The sequence below is a fragment of the Aegilops tauschii genome, chromosome 2, assembly GCF_002575655.3.
Source record: "Aegilops tauschii subsp. strangulata cultivar AL8/78 chromosome 2, Aet v6.0, whole genome shotgun sequence".
NCBI classification, from domain to species: Eukaryota; Viridiplantae; Streptophyta; class Magnoliopsida; order Poales; family Poaceae; genus Aegilops; species Aegilops tauschii.
Window position 1 is genome coordinate 618,275,614 of NC_053036.3, and position 25,266 is coordinate 618,300,879.

At 44.7% G+C, this 25,266-nt stretch overlaps 2 protein-coding genes across 2 annotated transcripts; both read left to right on the forward strand.

Moving 5' to 3' along the window:
* Positions 1–2,780: 2,780 nt before the first annotated feature.
* On the forward strand, positions 2,781–3,669 carry LOC109738903 (uncharacterized). Its single transcript, XM_073509292.1, has one exon. It carries the CDS (start codon positions 2,847–2,849, stop codon positions 3,522–3,524), a length of 678 nt encoding a protein of 225 aa, XP_073365393.1. The 5' UTR covers positions 2,781–2,846; the 3' UTR covers positions 3,525–3,669.
* Positions 3,670–8,254: 4,585 nt separating this feature from the next.
* LOC109738902 (putative protease Do-like 14) lies at positions 8,255–14,850 on the forward strand. The gene is made up of 10 exons (XM_020297999.4): positions 8,255–8,693; positions 9,390–9,530; positions 9,627–9,760; positions 9,847–10,104; positions 10,618–10,748; positions 10,914–11,034; positions 13,995–14,087; positions 14,177–14,254; positions 14,378–14,460; positions 14,565–14,850. Exons 1-10 carry the CDS (start codon positions 8,411–8,413, stop codon positions 14,635–14,637), a joined length of 1,395 nt encoding a protein of 464 aa, XP_020153588.3. The 5' UTR covers positions 8,255–8,410; the 3' UTR covers positions 14,638–14,850.
* The last annotated feature ends 10,416 nt before the right edge of the window (positions 14,851–25,266 follow it).

Here is a 25,266-nt window from a genome sequence, read left to right on the forward strand (position 1 = left end):
CTCGACCGAAATACTTAGAGGTAAAGGCATCTCCAAAGCGGATCCTCAGACCTCCCGCAAGCGTCTACACGGTGTTGAAATTATGAACAATTTATCATATGATTTTCTTAACAGAAATAGTAGATAAAACATGACTATTATATGATTCACGGTGTTGTGTCCATGCTTGTGTGTGTTGGCGGAAGCCAACATGGCTGTCCATGGCCATGCATGCTTGTACGCGTTTGAGCTTATAGTGAAGCACTTCGCGGAAGCTAGCTAGCTAACGGCGGAGTATGTATTTTGGAAGGGCAGAAGCTAGCTAATGCCTAGTTGATTTGGTGAAAGGCTTAATGCTAGCATTTGCTACATAGCCAACCTCTGTGACTTAAGCTAACCTGTGATTTAGTTAACATTCTAACATTGGTCAACTATTTGGCGGAAAGCGTGCTAGGCGACCGCTGCTATTTGGCGGCGGAAGGTTGGTGTTGTTAAAGTTAACACACATTCGAGGTATAAGATTGGATGGATGTCTTCCATACCCGTCGCATAAATACAACGGCTCAGCGTTGGAGATGTCCTAAACCCCATCACCATGGCTCATTCAACTACGAAATATGACATAGCCATTAAAAATCCGAGTTGACGAAGTTGTTTGCTATAAGGGGAACTCCAATGCCATGCATCAAAACGTCCCTAAACGTTCGGACAACATCGTTTGCATACTTTTTGTCTTCCAACGCCGTGCATTACACATTCTTGGATTGGTCCGAGCGTTCGAGTTCCCACAAACCAGAAGCAAACCGAGGGGAGGTTTGCTGGCGTCCGGACGCGTGCCATGTTGGCGTTCGGCTGCACGGTCTCTCTCTGATGCATCAACAGAGGTGCATGCTGACAAAATATACAAGCTAAAGAATGTAAACATATGCTCAGGGTAGATAAACACTATGCACGACACATACACTTTGTAATAGGAGCTACTCCACACCATCAGTACAATATGGTTTAGGCGATCATAATATTGACCAACCCAGAATTAGAAACTATAGCCCTGCTCTGGAACCCATCCAACAAGAGAGCATCATCATGCCTCACCATCCAAGAATGGAATACACATTGCACAGCACCAACACAACACTATGCATGCCTTGGTAAAAAAAAGTCTAAATCAAATGTCATCTACTCCCTCCGTTCCTAAATGTAAGTCTTCTTAGATATTTCAATACAAACTACATACGGATGTATAGACATATTTTAAAATGCAGATTCACTCACTTTGCTTCGTATGTAGTCCCTTATTGGAATCTCTAAAAAGACTTATACTCGGGGTAGGAAGGATCGCCGGCGTGGGCTGCGGCAAGAGGGAGAAGGTTGCGCATGGCTCGTGGATACGGCGCCATTGTTGCTGCACTCTGGAGGTGTTTTGGCCAATCGCCAATGGTCTACATTCGTAAGCCGGTGGCATGCAGTTAGTACGATGATGAAACGCACGAAAGAGACCGTGGCACGTACGCTACAGTCGACCTTGTCGTCGTGGTCGTCAGTCTCACTCCTAGGCGGTTCCACGAAGCCTTGTTGAAATTTCCATGCAACTAGTAAAGTGGCCCGCAGGCAACATGTACATCTTTCGTTACATCGATCTTTAGACTTAAGTGTGTTCTATTACGCCACCGTATGACACAAAATAATTTCTAACCCACTACTCGAATTAGCACAAAGGGAGCTTTGGCGCAGCGGTAAAGTCGTCGCCTTGTGACATGAAAAAAACCTCTTGCATAAATACAGAGAAATATTGCGTACAATAAACTCAAAGTAGTCGGACCCTTTCCCGAAGTCCGAACCCTGCACAAGCGGAAGCTACATGCATCAGACTACCCTTTCTTTTCTTTTCTTGAATTACCATGTTTGGCTAGTGCCAGGGGTACTCGGTGAGCTAAATCAGCTCGGTGAAGTGTTCTCCATGTCCTTTTCACGCGGCACTCGACAAAGGTGACACAGCTGGACTCCTCCCGGCAAAGGCATCTTTTCCGAGTTGGCTTGGACACAACACATTGAAAGTGGTGGTAGACGTTTGCAAGCTCTGTGTGCTAGAAACATCTCTTAGTTGGATAAAATCATGAGTGAAACCATTGAAAACAGTGGAAGATGGCTTTATCTATAAAGTGAGGCGTGATGCTTTTTCACTAGAAAAACGTGTGCTAGATCTATGTGCTAGAAACATCTCTTGTTTGTCTGATGAAATAATGAGTCAAGACAAAGCGCATGGAAAACGGTGCAAGATGTGTGCTAAACTGGTTTGCTAAAAACATCTTTTAGATGTCCAGCCAAATCATGACTGAGGCCACAAGACATTAAAACAGTGTGCGACATGTGTTATATCGATGTGCTAGAAACATTTGTTAGCTGTCATGCAAAATCATAGGGGAAGACCCGCGCTAGATCTCTGTGTGTGCATATGTTACTATGTCTTTATCTAAAAAATGTGTTGCTTGGTATCATGATAAATCATTCATGCGTTGTGTTAGTACATATATTACCAGTAGTATTTCGCTAGAATATACCCAGGTAATACAGTTTTAGGTACACCGACATTTTCCGACATTGGCCACGCGATGTGTGTTTATCTGGATGTCCTTTTTTCTTTCTTTGCAGTTTCTTTAGACAACCTTTTCTTTACATTACGTGCACTCCTACAGCCTACAGACTACAGACGCGTTTCCATTCGCGAAGGGCCGGCCCTAAATCAACTTTGCTTGAGACCTGATAAATAACGGCAAATATTTCACGCGTCCATATAAAGGCCGGCGCCGGCCTCCCGCTTCTCCATTCCGTTGTCATCTGTCTCTCCTAGTCTCGCGTAGACAGCAATGGTGTTCGTTCACAAGGGTGGTGTTTGGTGGTTCCTCTTTCTCGCGGCGGTGCTGCTCGCTGCTGCGGCCGTAGGAGCGGAGCAGGAGGATGGGGCCATGGTCACCGTCGTCGCGGAGGTGGAGGAGGAGGTCGGTGGGCGTGTCCATGACCAGGGCAACGACATGTGTGACATCAAGTGTCAACACGGGCAACATCTCGCATGGAGACGACGGTGCGTGAACGAGTGCCACAGACAAAAGCTTCATCATTCTAGAAGAGCTTTCTGCGAAATGAAGTGCCAAGATCACTACCATGACCCGTCAAGGATGGAGCTGTGCGTGCACCAGTGCATGAGCTATGGCATCAAGCTCCATGCGGACAGCAACAACGACGTCGATCACCATCCCCACGCCTGGGAGCTGGAGGTCGGCTGGGGTGCCGACGACCGAAGCAACGACATGTGCGACATCAAGTGCCAGCACTGGCAAGACCCCGCCGGGAGACGACGGTGCGTGAACGAGTGCCACAGCCGGGAGCATCATCATCCTAGCAGAGCTTTCTGCGAGATGAAATGTCAACATCACTACCATGACCCGTCAAGGATGGAACTGTGCGTGCACCAATGCATGAGCTATGGCCTCAACGACCTTCATGTAGGCGGCAACAATGGCGTCGCTGAGCATCCCACCGGCTGATTAACAGTGGGCGGAGCTATCGTCAAGGTCGTGTGACGCCCGCCGCATCGCGCACCTAATAATTATAATAAAATAATAAGGGTTGCGCTTCAGCATCTCCTCCTTAAATAAACTTTTAAAAAGGCATCCACTGGAGCTTGAAAAATCCTGCTTTCTTGACCCTTCCTCGACGGTTCTGGTCCACGATATCTTCTCTCTATGTCGAGTTTCTTTCACTATTGCTTCATATTGTTCTTCCTGATGGCATGAGCGGAGTGGTTTCAAGGTGTTGCATGTTTTCATCTTCCTCTCATGGCAATACCTCTTTCTCTCTTATTTTCTGCATCAAAGGGAGGCCCTCTTATGTCATCTTTGATCTTAGTTAGTTGTTGTTCTCCCTCCTTAACCTCCACTCCAGAGGCCTTGCTTGCTCTCTCGTAACAGTGGTTCGGATCCCCCAAGTGTAAGGGTGTTGTAACCAAGCAGTAAGTATTTCCCTCGATTAGAGCAACAACTAATCGAACCAGCAGAAGCACCTAGCAAACAAAGTGAGCGGTACCTGCACACAAAGCACAAAACACGCTTGTACTCAACACAACAAGAGGGTTGTCAAGCCCCTTGTGTTGCTAGTTACAAGATTAAAATGCGAACGATAAAGATAGTTGGTAGCAAAATAAAACGGTAAAGTAAAAGTAGCAATTCTAATAAAAATTTCAGTAATGGATAACAGACTCTCTTGAACAAGCAAGTGGTGTGATGAACAAATTATAGTTGGTCAGTGATTAAATTGGAATATTTATATTTATGACTAGCCATCCAACCATAGTTTGGTTCACAACTATTTTACGGGTTGAGTGATCATGTTTTCCCTTGGTAGGTCTCATTATACCATTAAAAGCAGCTAAGAAGGCCATGAGACGTTAGCGACAAGACACAAAACCACTCGTAAACGTAAATTACATCAAAAATTATTTTTTGCCAAAGGGAATATATTAATATCGTAACATCAAAAAAAATTGGTCATATTCTTCCTTCGCTTTCTCTTCATCCACTGGAGCTTGAAAAATCATGCTTTCTTGACCCTTCCTCGACGGTTCTGGTCCACGATATCTTCTCTCTATGTCGATTTTCTTTCACTGTTGCTTCATATTGTTTTTCCTGATGGCATGAGCGGAGTCGAGGTGTTGCATGTTTTCATCTTCCTCTCATGGCAATACCTCTTTCTCTCTTATTTTCTGCATCAAAGGGAGGCCCTCTTATGTCATCTTTGATCTTAGTTAGTAGTTGTTCTCCCTCCTTAACCTCCACTCCAGAGGCCTTGCTTGCTCTCTCGTAATGGTTGGGATCCCCCAAGTGTAAGGGTGTTGTAACCAAGCAGTAAGTATTTCCCTTGGTTAGAGCAACAACTAATCAAACCAGTAAGAGCACCTAGCAAACAAAGTGAGCGGTACCTGCACACAAAGCACAAAACACGCTTGTCCTCAACACAACAAGAGGGTTGTCAAGCCCCTTGTGTTGCTAGTTACAAGATTAAAATGCAAACGATAAAGATAGTTGGTAGCAAAATAAAACGGTAAAGTAAAAGTAGCAATTCTAATGAAAATTTCAGTAATGGATAACAAACTCTCTTGAACAAGCAAGTGGTGTGATGAACAAATTATAGTTGGGCAGCGATTAAATTGGAATATTTATATTTATGACTATGGTCATTCATGGTATTATCTCATATAGGCATTACATCCATAATAAGTAGACTGTTAATCCACCTGCATCTACTACTAATGCTCCACTCAAAGACTGTTATCCAACATGTATCCTGAATTATTAAGTTTACAAGAAACAGGGCATTGCAATAAGCATGATGACATAATGTAGACAGCAAAACATCAAGCAGTATGATGAGACACCGTCGTTTTATCCTTAGTGGCAACAATACAATACGTGTCTTGTCCCCATTATGTCACTGGGATATAGATCACCGCAAGATTAGGCATCTCACGGAGAAGATAAGAGAGAGAGAGAGAGAGAGAGAGAGAGAGAGAGAGAGAGAGAGAGAGAGAGAGAGAGAGATCTAACTACTGCTATGGACTTTAAGGTCCTAAGAGAACTACTCACACATGGTCATGGAGGTAACAAGGTTGATGAAGAAGCCTCCGGCAATGGATTCCCCCTCCGGCAGAGCTTCGTAATAGGCCTCCAGATTGGATCTCTTCGGAAGAAGCTTGCGGCGACGAAAAAATTCAGATAAAAATATCTCAGAGGTTTATGTATTTATAGAAATTTATGGCGGTTGAATGGACAAAAGGCGGTAAAGTGTGGGGCCCATACAACCAGCGGGACACCCTAGGACCTAGCCGCGCTAGGTGGCTGTGTGGGCCCCCCTCGCCTCTTCTCGTGGCCCTCCGATGCTTCCTGGAATCTTCGTGCCAAAAAAGTTTTATTAATCGGTAGGGTATTTTGACCTCTATAGATATGAATTTTCTATAAAAACCAAAAACATGCAGAAAATAGCAACTAGCATCGCACACTAAATTAATAGGTTAGTCCATAATTAACGTGACCCCCCCCCCCCCCCCCCCGTTCCATAAATAACCTAAAACCAACAAACGTACGAAGCCAAACCAAACCATGACGTACGATCACAACCGCTGACTCCCCTTTAATAGTAGAGATAACTTTGGGTATTTTGTGTTGGTAGCAGAATCTACTCGAGTTAGAGAGAATTCGAAGTAAGGAAAAAAGGCATAAGATGAGGTCTAGTAGGGAAAATGTTGCGGCGCTTAAGATGCCAAATAGAGTTGTGACCCATATAGTCTCTCCTTCACCGGTATTGCCCTCCAGTTCTCTGGGCCGTTCTTTACTTCTATTTGTTGGTTTTTCCTTTTCTTTTTAAAAAATCGTACAAAATTTAGAAAATAGTAAAAATATTTTTCAAACTTGTGATTTTATTCTCAAACGTTTTTTCTATTCATATTTTATTGAATTCACGAACACTTTTGAGTTCACATTTTTTTCAAATTCATGAACTTTGAAAATATTGTGAACAGATTTGAAACTCACAAATGTTTTTAAATTGTGTGTACATTTTTTAAATTTCAAAATATTTTTTAAACTATACTCCCTCTTTAAAGAAATATAACAACATTTTGGTCACTACTTTAGTGATCTAAACGCTCTTATATTTTCTATGGAGGGAGTATCAAATAATCGAACCAGTTTTTTTTTCAGGGAGCAACACATGCCACTCAAACACCAGTGTTGTCCCAAACATCTTTTTTTTGTGAGCCTAACAAAACATGGTTATCGACCCAAACAAGACTGCTCCTGTTCCACGCGCTATGCGTTGGATATAGTGCAAACGTGTTACGTGTAAATTCTTCCCCTCTTGGAGCTCTAGGTGGGCCGGCCCATATCCTGCTTGACTTTTCTTTGTTTTATTCGTCTGTTGCTGATCGCTACGTTTTTGCATGCATTTCGAGTATTTCAAATTTCTTAAAACAAAAATTCAAAAAATATTTATACTTTTTATTAAAATTCCACGAATTTGGAAAAAATGTTCACGAATGAAAAATAAATACTCAATTTCCAAAAAATGTTCACAAATTAAAAATGTCCATGAATTCGAAAACAATAATGAAATGAAAAAAGTTCATTGAATATAAAAAGTTCCAAAATATTCATAAAAATCATGAAAAATGTTCACAAAGTTAGAATTGTTTCCTGACTTTTAGAAAATTTTGATGAATCCGACAAATATTCTTGGAAAGTTTTTTCCCGGATTTTAAAAGTATCCACGAAATTAAAAATATTCCTGAATTTATAAAAAATGTTCACGACTTTAGATATGTTCCCCAAATTCAAGAAATGTTCAAGAATTATTTTTCCGAAAAATAAATTTAAATTAGACAGTAATAAAATCGGTAAAATCAGGAAAGAAAAATGTGTAAAATCGGTTCTCTAGAACCTCCCAAAACCTGCTGAAATATGTAAACAAGCCGCTAACTATATTATCTCATACAGTCCTAAGGCCAAAGTGCGATCAGACGCTTGGTTGAAACTAAGATATGGCTACGTTAAGGTACACATTGATGCGGGTTTTGATGTTGACACGCTTGAGGGGACGGTTGGAGCGGTCATCCGAGACCATCATGGAGAGTTCATTACAGCTACAAATGAAAAGATTGATCTTTGCTTTGACTCATTCATGACGAAGGCAGTTGTAGTGAGGTATGGAATGAACCTGGCACGTACAGTTGGATGCAGTAAGATTAAGGTTAACTCTGATGGTGTGGAGGTTGTTGCTGCCCTAATCGATGGTTATTCTTCTTCAGTAGCTTCTATCTTTGATGAATATTATTTTTATGTCGCTTGATTTTACACATGTCATCTATGATCATTACAATAGGGAAAGAAATCAAGTAGCTCATGAACCGGCTAGGATAGCTAGATTTTCTCCTCCAAATATCTGAATGGACACCGTCCCGGATGTGGTTATTCCTCTTAAAGCGATGTTATGATCCTTATGAATGAATAAAGGAGGAGATAATTGTCAAAAAAATAGAAAATAATAAAAACCGGTAAAATCAGGAAAGAAAAACATATAAAATCGGTTTCCTAGAACCTTGCAAAACCTGTTAAAAAACACACTGTAAACCTGTAAACTGGCCGGCCCATGTGACGCGGGGAATAGAGAGGATTGGCCCTCCAATCACGTCGGCGTAACCCGTCTCTTCCCCGATCAGAACGCGTCGCCACCGCCCCGGCCTCGCCGCACCGTCCACCAGCCACCGCTTCCCCGGTTCCCCCTACGCCCTCGACCCCCGGCCCCGATCCACGATCCTCAAAGCCCTAATCTCCCTCCCTAGCCTCTGCAGCTAGCTGTTCCTGACACCCCTTGCGGTGCTGACATGAAGTCTGACGACGACGGTGCCGACGGCAGGGAGGAGGGCCGGCGCGTCGCTTGCGAGACGGGGCCGGGGAAGAAGGATAGGAAGAGGAGGCGGAAGCGGAAGAGGAATCGGAGCGGCGCCAAGGCTGCACCGCCTGCGCCTCCACCTGCCCCATCCCAGGAGCACCGCGCTACCACCAGCGACGACGATGGGTCGGCTCAGGTCAGGGCCATGGTGGGCGAGCAGGTGCGGCATATGCTCGCCGTCCGCGACGCCAGGAAGAAAGAAACTGCCGAGCTACGTAAGAAATACAGTAACTGCTATCTATTTTTTTTCTTCCTTAGATATGTTTATCTTTCCGCACTTCTTTCAAGGAATAACACTAGATTGTGGAATGTTCCACTCTTCATTTGTTCTCACATCCTTCCTTGATCCTGAGAAATTGAACCAATCGCTCAAGTAGTTTGTTGTAGATGAGCATTAGTGTGTACATGGGGTGATAATTATATTACATTCTCTGATTGAGTACAAAATTAACTCAAAACCAATAACTCCTCAGTATTAATTCAGAGCGCCTTCCGATTTTCCTATTCAAAGCACCTTAGTATAGGCTTGCCGTAGATCACAGATCACATTATTATCTCCATTCAACATGCCTTTAGTATTTCGCACACCGTCTAAAAAACCAATGTGTTCTCACTTCAGTATGCCTTTTGTATTTCTACTTGTAATTGTTGATGACTGTATCATAAAGCACCTAATCAGATTATGAGTGTGTCAGTCATTTATACGTGGAAAAGGTTCTCTCGCTAAGACATTTTCATGATTTTTTTTCGCGGCGGCATGTCATCGATCATATGCAGTAGACTTTAGTCTGGAAAACTAGTGCAAGACTTGGACGGTTAATCTGTTATCTCTGCATAATCATTTACTCTAATTGGGCATCAGACACATCTTCTATCTGACTTTATCCATGGCTATGAATTGCATATCGTAGTTAAACGCCTCAACGGGGAAAGTGACTTATCTGTGGAGGATACATTTGGTAACTGCAATGATGGCAGCCTTGAGAGTCTCCAGGCTCGTAAAGTTGCATTGTTGGTCTCAAAATCAATCGTCAGCCTGTCTTCTTTTGCAGGTATATATATCATAGGTTTACTTAGTAGCCGTTTTTTTTTTCACTTTTGGTTTGCACTGAATCCTCAGTATATAAGGTGTTGTTAATAAAGTTTAGGTGGAAAGAGGATCCGTGTTTGCTCAGGATTTGTGATGCGCCGAAAAGACGATACCGATGTAAATATGGTTTTAACCTCAGCAACACTTGTTAGATCTCTGAATGGAGATAATAATGTGATCTCTGACGTGACGGTAATTGTTGCCTTAATCCTTGCCAAGTCTGTAGATGTATTTTAGTAGTTTGTTTTTATTTTATGTTGTTTGATAAATGATTTCAGGTCAAGGTTCTTCTACCTGATGGGCATATAATAGATGGCCACATCTTTCTTGTGGATTTTCACTATAATGTAGCTGTTGTCAAAGTTGCAGCTTATTTAGCGCTCTTAGAAGAAAGCACTACCAACAATGGAGCTGTGTTAGCACTTGGACGTGCATATGAAGGTGGTTATATCATGTGTTCACGGGGTCAAGTTTTAAACAAGAAAAGCAATTTTGGGTGCGCGGAGCTATTGGTGTCAAGCTGCGAGGTTTCAATGGTATAAAATATATCATATTTTTTTATCTTCTTATTGACCCCGTCCGCATAGTTGTGACCTGTGTACCACACAAACCTAGATAGTGCAGAAGCTGCATGAACTAACAATGTAGTAACACCTACGAAAGTGGAAAAGTCTAATTAATTGACCATAATTGTGATTCTTTGTTTGTTTGGTTAAATTTAATCTCAATTTAGTGAAGCTAGGCACTCATGAAGCATGCTTCTCTTTCAGTTTGTAAGACAGAAGGAAGAGGTCCCCTTCGAACATATTTCATGGTGAAACTGAAATTACTATATATACATGTCACTCTTCTGTTTACACCCCCCCCCCCCCCCCCCCCCACCCCCCTGCCCGCACACACAAGCACAAAATGACGAGGGATGAGCTGAACCTGAACTGGCTAATCCACCATCCATGGTGCTGGCCAGTTGTCCTCAGGAGTCTTTGCAAATTCTTTGTTTATCTCTTTATTACACTGACATTTTTCCCATTGTTTCTCCCTTTTGGCAGGCTGGTTCTGGAGGACCTCTTGTCAATTACAATGGTCAAGTTCTTGGTATTAACTTTTATGAAGACGATCAAACATCGTGCCTTCCAGTGTTAATTGTTTCAAGGATCCTGGAACAACATCATAGCTTCGGGTAAACTATTCTACTTGTGATGCTTCCACTGCTTTTTTTTTTCTGTTATAGGTTTTACCTTAGCATTCTTATTAGGGAAAATGGACTCCTCACTTGTTCTTTAGTACTTCCCTTTTCTTTTTTTAGCTGAGTATGTGTCAAATAAGAAATTTTCTTGCTGTGCAGGAAATTAATTAGCCCTTGGCTTGGATTAAGGTATACTTCTCTTCATATGGTGACACTGGCAGTCCTGGAGCGTATCTATAGAAAATTCCCAGATGTTGACCAGGGTTTATATGTTTCAAAGGTATATATCTCTTCTATTTTTTTCAATTCTTTTTTGCTTTGATTATCTTATTTGAATGTCAGAAAGTTCCTCTTAGGAATATGAGCCTTCCAGTTTTAGAGTAAACTGATAGGCATTGCATGATGTCATCTTTTCTCAAATGTTAGACAAGTTCTTAATAGTGGATTGAGTTTGCACAGGATTGGCCTCTACATACTTAATAATATACAAATGTTATGTTCCTACTATACGATAAAATTGATGCCAATGTTATTTGATTTAGTTTCTTAACTGGCCCCAGTTTTGGGCCAAATCGTTGGTGGTGGAAGCAAGAGCTCCCGTGATAAGTGAATAGGAAGCTGGGATGGGAACGCACTCCCTTTTTGGAATAGCCCTAGTGCCATCCCAAATAGCTCTGTTGCCAGCCATAGTCACACAGCAGCATGCTGATGGCTTGAAAGGATACAACAATGGCAGCGTTTCAACGCTCCTAAGGCACCGCTAGGCAGACAGTAGTATCAGTACGATTGTACGAATAGTTCGCATTGGGCTGATTTATCTGTCTGAAAGGTTAGATGGTGTTCGATTGGTGCCAGTCTGATATTTCGGAACGACAATCAAATCAGAATTTCTCCATAGGTGATGCTGAAATGTAGGGTGCTACAGCAAGCATCTAGATGCAGGACGCTTGATGGGAACTCTTTGTTGCTCATCCAATTAGGATTTCCTCATTAATTAGTACTCCCTCCGTTCACAAATATAAGATGTTCTAACTTTTTTGTGAATCAGATGTATATAGATGTGTTTTAGTGTGTTTGTTCACTCATTTAAGTTCGTATGTAGTCCATATTGAAATATCCAAAACATCTTATATTTGTGAAAGGAGGGAGTACTAATTTGTAGCTCATGCATTGCCGCGGGCCCAAACAGAAAAATGTTGGATCTGCAAAAGTAGTATATAAATAACTAAGCACAGAGATATTACATTTTGCTAAAGTTTTTCCTTCCAAGATATGCATGTCTAGAAGTTGCACAAATAGTCAAGGAAATGAGGTGGGAAATATGTAAAGGAACATGGAAGAGCTCTAGAAGTGATTTATGCTGTTGACCAAAATTTTAACATAGACCGGTGAAAGACAAATTGAATATGTGACCCAATTATTTCTTTCCTGTCCGTGTCCCATAAAGATGAACTGTAAAGCTTGACGGCATGAGGTACTTCAGGCCAATAACTTGCTACCTAGTCTTACATGTCATTGATGCTACATTATTCTTTGCCGCACAATGGTATTAGGTACTTCAGGCCAATAACTTGCTACCTAGTCTTACATGTCATGGATGCTATTTTATTCTTTGCCGCACACAAATATCTTGTTCATCAGGCTTGAAAATGAACGGTTAGCTTTGCTTTGATCAATTCCACAGTATTACAGAATGTTTCAGCTTGAGTAGCACCATCCGTCTATTTAGACCATTGAACAAAATCGTGCTGCTGATTAAAGGAAACATGTAAAATTGAGCTTGAGTAGCACCATCAGTAGTGCATGGCAATCTCCATGCACAATAAGGCCGCGCTTGGGATCATTGTATTTCAGTACGGGGGTGTTTAATTTACAGTATATCTTACTGGCCGCTGAACAATTTCCGGCCGGAAACAAAACGACCGCCGAGACCTGTATTTTTTACAGGGGTATTTGAAAACGAAAAGACAATCCAAACAAGGCTTAAAGAGAAAATCACAAAAGAAGCTTCTTTAGGCATTGTGACGCAGGTTACATGGCGTGTGTGTTATCTAAATCAGCGATACTTATTCTGGGACGGAGGGAGTACTATATATGTATAACTTGCTGAAAAAGTATATGTACAATGCTGTAGGCAAAAGTAAATAAAGACAAAAACTGAAACCAATTAGTCTCCTGGTAATGACTTTGAAGAAGAAGAATCTGAATCACCTACCTCAAGTTCCAATGCAGGATCTACTAGCTGTTCAGCCATTGGAGGCATGGCAAGCACCAATCAGTTAAAAAACATGGCAACGCCCGTGCGTTCATAAAAAGAGTAGCTAATTAGATTAACCACTGCTAGAGATATGACCATCAATCTTCTGCTTTCGGTAAACAATAATTCATGGTATCAACTGAATTACATAAGAGAAAATCTGAAAGCAATCACATAATCACCATGGAAATTAGAATAGGATGGAAGTTCATGGGCTCAGTAACGGGAGTTTTAATGGCATTCCATGAATACCAAATTGTCTGGAGCTTAATGCTCTTTTTCAACAATATATAGTACCAAAACTATCGGTGAAGTTGATTCAACTCTGATTTTAATGAAAAGAAACAGAAACATGAGAACATATTGAAATATGATGTTGTGGAAGGGGCAGAGTTAATACCTTACTCTCTGGTCATGTTCTGCCGCTTGATTGCTCCTCGCTACTCGCTAGGGGTGTTTGAATAGTTGCCTTGATGGTTACATAATGTGAGGATTTGAATGGGGCATGCTGGAGGTGTCTTAGGGAGAAGGGGAAAATATGAGTTTTATTATGACTTTGACCAACCAGGACTAGCCCGTGGTTGCATGTTTTAAGAAAGCCGAGCACCAACCTAGCGGAGACTGAGCCTCGAACGTGGGTGGCAGGCTATGACCTAGCTAGCCAACTGGTTGATGCCTAGTTCTCTAGAGTTGACCTGATGACATGGCTTTAGGAGGTGGTAAGAAAAATAAATAGAGGGGGCATCTGTTTAGTTATAAAGGATTCCTGCATATAAGAGTGTGCTTTGCTGGTTAGTGAATTTAATGTTTGAACTACGGTGCACATGTTGGTATTTTTAATATAGTACTATTTTTGCAAACCACATATAGATTAATTCCCCAAAATGCAATATCTGAATTAGTTTTATTTATTTATTTTCTGGCTTATTATATAGTTGTTTCACTAGCATGCTTTGTATAAAATGGATCAAATAAATTGTTAGGTTGTTGAGGGATCACCTGCTGATGTTGCTGGATTATGTGTCGGTGATGTTATTGTAAAATGCGGTGAAAAGGTTCTCTCGAGTGTTCCAGAGGTAACTATGTTTCCTGTAGCTTGCTGCTATGATTTTGCCTCGTTGTATGCCTTTTGTAATTTACTATAACTTCAAAATGCATGCATCAGTTTGGTGCAATATTACTGGATGCTGCCGTGAGTCATATTGAAGCTGATGGAGGTTGTGATGGGGGCATGGCAATCGAGGTATTTGCTTAGCCGTTCAAGCGATATGTTTTCAAATACCATCACATGTTCTTTTCCATTTTTCTCTGGCATGTACGTACTCTGTTCATAAATTTATCTCTTTTCATTTACAATTTCTATTAGGTTGTAATAAAGCGACAAGGAGATGGCAGCACGGTGTCAAAAACTATAGCTGCAGAGATGCTGGAAGAGAGCAATTACAACAGGCAAAAATCAATTTCTTTTATAAATAAAAAGCATTAACGTCATATTTGCTGCTGAAGCGTTGTTTGTAACACTGCCATCACATCTTGTTTTGTTTTGCATTCAGGTGGCCTGCGCCGATGCCAAGCTACAAGATGCGCGTAGTAAATGTCACGCCGCAAGGCATAGGCGTCTACTAGCACCCCCCCCCCCCCCCCCCCCCCTCCTCAGCCTAGCGTTTGCATGGTAGAGTACCTAACCGTGTCGATTACACTTTTCTTCATGATCTCCATGGCTTGTATTTTTTTTTTGAGAAACAATGACCTGTAATTTGCTGTGGATCTCGTGTTGATCCACGGCTACGATAACAAGCTGATCAGAAGGAAAAAAAAATGGAAGTACGCGTGTAGGCAGCCTTGGACTTTCTGACGCATGAATTTTTTTTGCATCCCATTTGAAGCAAGGTAAATGATTATACTTTCACCGACGGACAGATCAAGCAGAAAAATCGGACACATGCCCCGTGGAGAAAGAGCTGCATATGCCCAACCATGGTATACATGAAGTTGCACTGAACAGTCACTTGTGTCACAAATTATATAAAAAATAAAAGGAAATCGTTTATTTTCAACCGGCTGGTCCACGCAGCTTGTAGACCGCCTCGTCCTAGCGACGCGTGGCTCGGCCGGCAAAGAGTGTTCAGGAATATATGCTTCTTGCAACTCTAGAGCGTTCACATGCTCAAAAAAAAAAGCTCTAGAGCGTTCACAAAATTCAGATAGAGGCAAAGGATTGGGTCGACACCGGCCGTTGAACGCCCTCTAGAACCAGACTGATGTGACTATATATTCTATTTTCTCCCTGTAAAATTTTATTCCTTGAAAGCACAATGAAAAGCAGTGACCCTGCCTTTTTGTCAGTCAAAAGAAGAAGAAAATGCACGTAAATGAACATTAAAATGCTTCTTGCACCTCAGCTACCAGTTGCACAAGTATATGGGCGCCGGCGACAGCGAGACGACGATGATGGTGCAGGTGCGGGACGAGGAGGGACTCACCTCCGGCTTCCCCCGGGTACGTACGTGACGCAGTGGGTGGCCATGCACGTCGCGGCTGCCCACGTGCCACGCTTGCCGCACCGTGGTCTCTGGTCTGCTGGCCACCAAGGCATCCTCGTGGCCGTGGAGATGTCCCGCCCGGCGCTGAGGGTGCTCTACGCCTACGCACACGTACGTACGTCGCGACGGGCTTTGGAGCGTGCCTCGCGTCCTCTGGCTTGGTTCTTGCCCTCGTGTCAGTGTCGCCGTGGTGTGGGTGCGGGAGCTGCACAATTGCACACCACCTAGCTAGTCGCCATCCATCTTCCGGCTCTCGCAGTCCAACTCGTCGCTCGACACCGACCCAAGGCCATGGCATACAGATAAAAAACGAAAAAGCGCGAGGACGAGGATGGCAGCACCGAGCCGGGCGTGTCCGCTGCACGCATTCCGCGTCGTTCAGCGTGTCGCGTGTCAGTGGAGTTGCTCCGGTAAGCCTGTGATATGATTCCGTGGGTGGCCGTCGTCGTGCTCTGGATCCAGCCGGCAGCCGGCGGCACAAAAACCATATATATCAATGAGGCCGCCGGACATTGCCGACCATATATATCCCAGTTGCCATGGCCATCCTCACCCGCCGCCTGCTCTGCTGGGCACTCGCCATGCCCCAAGTGGCCGTTCGGCGGGCCGGAGCCGAACTCGACGCCGTGCGCGCGGAGCACCTCCATCGCCAGCCGCCAGGCGAGGGTCGTGTGCCGATGATGGACGCACGGGGGAGTACGCGACGCCGACGCGAGCACGTCAGGGGACGAGGAGAGCGCGAGACGACCAGCACCGCTGAGAGTTTTCATGCCGACCCGCCCGATGGTGTTGGAATCGAACCAACAACATCGCTAGCTGCCGAAACTGAACCTCGGTACTACGTACAAGGAGCATCACGCATGCTGCAATCATGCGCGCCGGCGGAGGTAGACAAGACAATCGCAGAGTCAACAGATTAAACAATGCTAGTGCTAGTGACTCAAAATTAGTACGCTTCTTCTTAGACCGGATGAAATCACCAAGGTAGTATCAATCTTAGCGACTAGTACTAACAGTTGAACTACTGACTGACAAACATTCCACCAATCAAGCCATGCATAGTTTATCAGATCAGATGCTCACTGAACATCAACAAGTGAAGGCAAACTAAGGATAGCAAGCAAGCAGTAGAGGCAGCCTAACAACCAATTTTTAGAGAGCAGAGCAGAGAGCATGGCTAGACTACATGGCAGGGCAAAAACCCTACTAACACCAGACACTACACAAGTCAGAATCAACCAAGATCACACAACAGTACGTGTTCAGAGAGCATTAGAGCTTGGGCACATGCTCCCACTGCACATTTTATCACAGCACCAGAGACTAAGAGCGCCAACAAAACCCAACACAAGAGTGACCGACCATTCCTCACTTCTCCTCCAGCCAAAACCTGCATCATCACCATGGCCAAGAATGAATCTCGCTGTCTGCTTCTTCCAGGACACCTGACCAGTAGAGCAAAGAACAGGAACTGACAGTAAAAATAATGCTCCTGGGCGTAGGAGATCTAACCACATGATGCTCAAGAGTAGTTGCATTCATTTGATGACTGAATTATGCACGTGCAACACATGTTTATGTGAATACAGGTGGTTAAATTGCTATATATAGCAGTCCAGTTAGTTAGCCCTATTAAGTTGGGGAAGAAGATGGCCCGGCAAGTTACAACAAAACAATTTCTGTTATCCAAACTTAACACATACTTATAAGATAGAGCAACCATCATTTATTCTACTTCAATCAGTTGAGGACAGAACCAATATACGTAGAGGGCTAAAAAGCTGATGAACAGAAGAAGTTTATACTTTTTTTTTCTGTTCCCTAGCTAGTTGTGTGCGATGAAAACAGGTTATATATACTTGCTACACAACAGATTAGCCAAGGAGCGACAGTAAGTAATCCAACTATTTTTACATGCATGAACAATTTGTGCAATTACAATCTAAAACTATCGATCATTACTAATAAGCAACATAATGGATCATCCTTGGCCTGTGAAAGTTTTATCCATGCCAACCAACTAGAAACTTTATGCATTAGCTAATGTTTTTTCTCGCATAACATTGACATCCTAGCTAGGTACAAACGAACATTGAAAATATGTACCTGAATCATTCATGTGGATAGATCGAGTAGCCTCAGGTGCTCCAAGTAAATCGACACCAACCTAGGTACCACATGCTTCATGCTAGTCTGCTGAGAAGTCAAGTTCAAAGTTAGGCACAACTTAGGAATTGAACATACGCACTTGACCGTAAACAAACTAGTACTAACCTCTTGTATATTGTAGGTGCTGCGAAGCCATTCACACATCGACTCAACAAGGACACCAAACTTCAACTCCCCAACATGAGATGTCCACATCCCCATGACCTGCCGAGTTGCTGTGAAGAGAGGAGCACCGGAGCAGCCAGTCGCTCCATCCATCAGAAACTCGAACATTCTTAGCTCCCGGTGAAGTGATGGATCAATGTCTCGGCCACGCCGGGGAGGTCCACTGTAGAGTGCATTTCAGATTTGCATCAACATTCTTCAGACACACTAATGAACTAGCAGCAGGAACGCATAAGTTACTAACCATATCTTGCCAGAGAGAGCGGTGGCAAACAAGGCGTTGATGGGGTCGGCAGGGAAGGTGCAGATGCTGTAGATACGCGTCTCTCTGTCATGTGCGGAGAAACCCATGGCAGAGCAAGTGTGATCGATGAACTTGACGGCGCGGTACGTTCGGCTCGGCATCACCATGATGATTGCCATGTCGTGTGACCATCCTATGGCCTGGATAGACGCATCACAGACGCTGCCGTCGAAGAACTCCGCTAGAACTTTGGTGCCCTCGACGACCAGTGGCGCTCCACCCGGGCCGTCGCCGGCGGGACGGAAACTGGCGAAGGTGTGGGCGACGGAAAACACCAGAGTGAATCGGTCGCAGGAGTGGAGGATGCTTCCGGTGCCATAGCACACCTTCGTCGGGGGCTTCTTGCCGGCGCTGCTCTCCCCCTCCTTCTTCCTTTTCTTGCCGGCGCTGCCCTCCCCCTTATCCTCTTCCTCTTCCTCTCCCGTGCGCTGCTTCCCACCGTCCTGGTTCCCCTCGCCCCCTAGCTGTGGGTCGGAGGGCTCCCTGAAGGCCCTCAGGCTCCCGCCTTCCTCCATGGTGTCGTCTCCCTGGTCAAACTGGTCTTCGTGGGGGGTGGTATACAGCTACAGGAGTACAGGGGTTCCACAGAGGATTACTTCTTTTGGGAGCCCTTTAGCAACTGCTCCGGTTAAAGCCTGCTTGCCTTTCATGTGCAAGGCGGGTGGACGTTTGTTTTGGAGGGAGGGTAGAATTCAGATTTGGTCTTCCCCGCCCTTCTTCAGTCTAGGGCCACTTTCATTCAAAGGACTTGCAAAGGAAAATTTTGGAGGATTCTAATCGGTAGGATTTTTCCCTAGGATAGTGTTTGGTTCTTCAATCAATGAAAAAAGTTTCTTAGAGCAACTCTAACGTGCCGATTCTAACGGACGCGCGCATTGTTCGTTTTTCGTCCGTTTGGATCAGCAGCCCGCTTGGCGTCTGTCTTGTTTTTGTTTTGGGTCGGCCGTGCGTCCAACGCGTGCGACCCATTTCATATCTGCACATAAATTTAAAAGGCCAACCGTTATAGATCATGCCAGCAGCCCGATCTCCTGATCCCAGCGATCGACTGTTTTTGAGCGATCAGCGGTATTTACTTTCACGTAAGAAAAAGAGCGATCAATCAGGGGCCTGGATGATTTCCTTCCTGTTCTGTTCGACTCTTCCATCACGCGGAGTCACGCAACGCCCAAGTCCCAGCTGTAGCTGCTGTCCGCCGATGCCGCCGTACAGGCACGCTGCACGCACTGCCTCGCCGCCGCCTGGTAATTTTCTTCCTAATCTGTATATGTTCGCTGCTGATTTCAATTCCGGGGACCCCTTTGGCATTTGCTCAATTGTTCTCTTCTCAATCCTTTGCAGACTCTATGCGCTGTGCAATCGGCCAATCCCCTGTGTAATGTATTACGTATGCGCACGCACTGAACGTTTGACCAGCCATCTCTCCATCAGGTATTGAGGTATATTCATATAATACTGATACAGAAAAATTCCTTTGATGCATAGCCGGCAATGTTCAATAATTGATAGAACAAATTTTTTTCCGGCATTGTGTGTGTGTTATTATGAAGTCCTCCAGTAAGAGGAATTATCCATCGGGTAGCAGCAAAAGGAAAAAGAAGAAGGAATTCTAGAAGCTGAGAAGGCTTTCCGAGTTAAATATTTTAATGTTTTTGTTGATATGGCGGCCACTTCTTTGAATGTTAGATTTAAAGAACTGATGGTGTTTAAAGATATATTCGGATTTTTATTGAGCTCAGGCACCCTGAAGTCATTAAGAGACAATGAACTGGAAGAATGTTGCACAAAATTTCCAGAAACTTTCTCACCTTAATGGTTCATCTGATGTTGAGGTATATGATCTTATTTCTGAATTGAAGATTATGCGATTCACTTTGCCAGATGGCGTAATGTCTGCTATGGAGATTTTCAAGCATGTGAGAGAAGTTGACCGCTATCCTAATATCTCCATTGCCTATCGCATCTTATTTATTGTGCGTGTGACGGTTGCATCGGCCGAAAGAAGCTTTTCGAAGTTGAAATTGTTGAAGAATTATTTGAGGACTCAAGAGAGGTTAAATGGTCTGGCTACATTATGCATCGAGAAGAAAATATTGGATGAGATTGACATCGACCCCACCATAAGTGACTTTGCATTGAGAAATGTTAGAAGAAAATTTTAAGGTAATAGGTATAAATTATTTGATACACATACTGATTTTAGATGCATTGAAGTGTTACTGATAATAATTTATATATACATTATTTTTGAGATAAATTTATATATATACTTATATTATAATGACTTGTATATTGAGGGCCCCCAATGTTTAGTTCGCCCCGGGCCCCGAAATCTCAGGACCGGCCCTGTGCCAGCGGCCATGCTATCGTCCAAAGTTCATGCCGGTGCCATGTCAGCGGCCGACATACAATGCCAGCCTCCAAAAAAAGCACCACACAGTTCATGTTGGCGCACTTGCTAGCGGCCAGCACACAAAAAGGGGTGGGAATTCGACCACACCATCTCGGTCGTGGTCATGCCAGCACAATAGCCGACATACAAAAAAGGGATGGCGCTCTCCGCCATAGATCACTAGTCGTCGAATTTGAGCATGTCGGCCTGCATCTTCTCGAACCATGGCCTCTTCCTCGGCGACACGGTGTTCAGGTCCACCTTCATGATCTCCACCCCGTCATCATGCTAGCGAGCGCCACTCCTTTCGCCTTGGTCTTGGCATTGGCGGTGACTCTGGCAGCACCATTCGAGGAAATGTCGACGAGCCCGTGCTGGCCGCGTCCACGGCGGCGTTGACGAGCCCATGCTGGCCAGGATTTAACCCTAGGTAGATCAGGGCCTCCATCGTTGCCGCAACGACTCGGGCATTGGTTTCCTCCTACTGTGCGACGGCGGAGAGGGCGGGGACGGCCGCTGCTTCGTATCTTGCTCCGCCGCGTGTCTTCGGCCCTTCCTCTTGGCCTACCGCACGACCCGCTCTTCGGGCGTCAGTTCCTCTTCTTCTTGGGTGGCGCCGCGGTCTTGCGGGGCGCACGGGGCTTGCCTTTGGCGGGGGAGACGGAGGTGAGGCTGGATGAGGCGAGGGAGGCGAGGCCGGTGGCGGGATCGAGGGTCGGCGCGTCCTCCATGGCCGGGAGCGTTAGCGGGCGGGAGGGTTTTGGGAAAGTGGAGGGAAATGGTGGTCGATGTGCCACCGACTGGCGGGCCAGAGGTAGGAGTAGGTGCGCGTTACGTGCGTCCGTTTCTTGTCTGCGCCGATGCAAATGAGACTCAAATTTGAGCTGGGAATGGGCAGGCGGACGAAAAGTGGACGCGCGTCCTTTTGTGTCGCCGCATTGGACCGACTTTTCTGTCCGTGACGATCCAAACGAACACGCGCGGACGAAATGGGTTGCCGCGTTGGAGTTGCTCTTAGGATTCCTATGTACTAGTTTTTGTAATTAAATTTTAAACCTCGTGTAAAGAATCTTACGTTTTTCCTGCATGAAGATGCCATGTCATTCCATTCATGTGTTTTAGAAGTCCCGCGATTTAAAGAGGCCCTTAGGTTGTTTGGTTGATCAGACAATTCTCCGGTGGAAACTCGAGTGAATACTAGCCGCCTTTGGCTCCCGCGTCAGTGCCCATCAGCAAAACCAAGGCATGCTGATCTGTCTCCGGGGGAAATCTCTCCACTAGCTCCTTCTAGCGGCAGCAACAACGTTGCCCCCCGGCGTTGCTTACCTTCTTCGAGGCGTTGTTGTGGAGCTTCGGTGCATCCACCTAGGATCTTGCATCGGATCACCTGCGGCCCCTCGTGTTATAGTCCCCTTCTCTGCGACCTGATAATCTCTTCTTCTTGCATGATGAGTTGTCTTGCAACATTCTGTCCCGTCTTTGCTGGATCCTCTGTTATCGCCAACTTGGGGTTGTGCGTGTCCTCCATTTACACAAAGCCATGGGTTGAGATATTTTTGGAGGCCTATCTGTGGTCCTGTCACTCCTCCGCTACTTCACACCAACCCCAGAACCCCTTCTTGGTGCTAATTAACCCTCTCTTTGTGCAAGCTCGTTAGGCCGGCGTCTCGCCCCCTCCGCCATTCTCATCTTGCCACATGCAAGACCACCCTAATGTTGGGTGCTCGATGTCTAGGGGTTGGCAATGGCACGACTCCATGCGTTATCCCATGTTAGTGGCTTCGACGTTGTTGCTGCTCGTGTGCTCTCACGATGACCTCTGAGTTTGTACACCATGCCGCCAATACTCGTCCTCGTCGACGCGGTAGATCCAACGCCGCTCCACCTGCCGACCTCCATGTAGGGTAACGCAGCAGAAAACAAAAAATTTCCGACCTACGCACCAGCCCAGGACCACTATGGAGACTGCATACAAGGTTTTATCTTTTTCGTTACCGACTCGTAGCGCAGCGGGAAGTAGAGTCGATGACGATCGGCGGTGCAAATCCCCTCAGCTAGGATTTACAACCTCCCAACCGCGAGGATGTATACCCTCATCTGCTCCTCAGACAGCCCTCCGGGAGGCGGTCGAACAGCCCCCCGGACGGTGTCGCGGACAGCCCTTCGGGAGGACCTTCGAAACTCGAACGGTCACTCGGACAGCCCTTCGGGAGGACCTTCAAAACTCGGACGGTCACACGGACAGCCTTTCGGGACGCACTCACGAACTAAGATCGAAACTACGATCTCTCTACAGAGTTGCACACATACGGTGTCATCTATCCGGCAGGGCTTCGCCGTCCAGAACTAGTTCCTGCCGGAACCCAGACAGCCTTTCGGCTCTACGAAACTATTTCGCGGGGAGGGAGAGAGAAGCCAGATCATTGCAAGGCACTTGTATGTGAGAAGGGATGAGGTTTGGGCTGCCCACTCCTCCTCTATTTATAGGAAAGCCAAGGGGTAGGGATGGCTCACAAAAACCCAAAATGCCCATGCAAATGTCACACATGAAGGGCATAATGGGGAGGGAAGTGGAGCTCCATGGAGCCCCACACATGTGGCCGGCCAACCCCCTTGGGGGACCCCCATGAGGAGCATGCTTGGCCCCCAAGCCCTTCTAGAAGCGTTTTGGAAATATCCCAAAAGGTGACTCACCATAAAATATCCCAAAATGCACTTTCACTATTCACGACGACATTTTTCAGCGTCAGTTCGAACTGAAAATATTTATGTGGGCTTAGAACATTTCCAGTACCCACCATAATGATTTTCAACGCATTCCGAAACAATTCCGGTTTAGTGATTTTCATCTGCGAAAAGCATCTGAAGTGGTTCCGGCAGCTCCGGAGCATATCCGGTTATTATCCTGGAAAATTCCAGAAAGCTTCCAGAATGATTCTGGCACCCTCCAAGAATTATCAGGCATGTGCCGAAACCAATTTGACTTTATGGTATCCCCTGAAACAACTTTTCAGTTTCATCGAAACTCATCCGATGACCTCTTTCTGCGGAACCTTTTCCGGTGTCCGAAACTTTTTCGGTGATTTTCTCTCAGACTCCTTGTCTAGTATTCAGCAGATAGATGACCCTTGAGCGTGTGACCCTATAGGTTCGGTGAAGTATAGACATGACTGGAACCCTTTCCGATCAATGATCAACATCGGAGCCGTGGACACCCATATTGACCCCTATACCCACACGAATAAATATTCGAGTGAACCTCCAGTTGCCGTGTGCTATTCCTGTTGCTTCGCGATATGTTACAAATACCCGAGGTGAGACATGTTGGCATTCCCGTGGATCAACAACTTGTCCACTATACTAGTTACCTCGTTAGCGGTATTGTTCTCTTTTCTCGTTATCGTGTTCCGGCATCCCCGTGATCAAATCACAAAGTGTCTGGCCAGACGATGATGGATACCGTAACACTGAGAGGGCCCAGAGATATCTCTCCATTGTCGGAGGAGAAAATCCCAATCTTGAGCTATCAAGTTACTTGACACACTTTTCCATGAACCCGTAAGCCGCCGTAATAGCCACCCATTTACGGATGACGTTTAACAAACCCCAAAGTTCATGAAGCAAGCATGAAGAAACTCGATACTCTCATGGTCTAAGGAATCATGCAAACGTTAACCATCTCTATGTTATGTACCATTAACTTGTGATGAATGAATCTCATAGCATAACATCAATCCGGGTCGATTCAACACAAATGTTCTCTTAACATTTTGCCCTCAAAGTTGCTGGCATAGACATGCCCATGATCAGGAAAATAGAACCATCATGCAACACTTGAGCTAGTCTTAGAGGCCAGACTAGGAATACTTCTTCCAGTTTATTATTCCACACGTGCATATGAGTCTTCCTCCGAGCCTCGTGGATATTGCAGACTTGAGAATCATTGCAGTTATAGCATGGAACATAAACATAATATGAACTCGGAGATAAATAATATCATTTATTATTGCCTCTAGGGCATATCTCCTACAGACTCCCACTTGCACTAGAGTCAATAATCTAGTTAATGCTAATGCACTTTACACCTATGGCATACTGGTGTAAAAAAATGCTTCGCATGTGGTATAACCTGATGTCCATCGGATCTGACAACTTCAGCTCCATGTGTATCTCTGCATATCCTCACATTTTCATTCTTTCACAAAATTCATATTTTGTGTGGACTTGGCTTTGTATATATGTGAATCATTGGTCGAAACCTGATTCCTCAGACTGAGTTATGGAGCAACTATCTGCAATAGTGTCCCATTGACCAAAGCCTTCTTGGAACCATACTAAGTTCATGAATGAACTATATGATTCAACATCTTTGTCTTTGTCGCTTCTAAAGCGGCAACATACTCCGCCTTTGTTATAGAATTCGCCACAGTAACTTGTTTGGAACAATTTCCAACTAACGTGCCACCATATTGTGTATTACACAAAACCCTTAACTTAAATCGAAAATCGCATGAAGAAAAGATGAAGACTGTATCGATGTAACATTTTACAACGAACTCTTCATGATCCCCGCTTGCGAGAAAACATATCATCAGTACTTACTCTAGTACTCAATGACATCTTTCACTGTTGTCCCATGATCAGTACTTTGATCACATTAGTATCCATACTCGCAACACCTT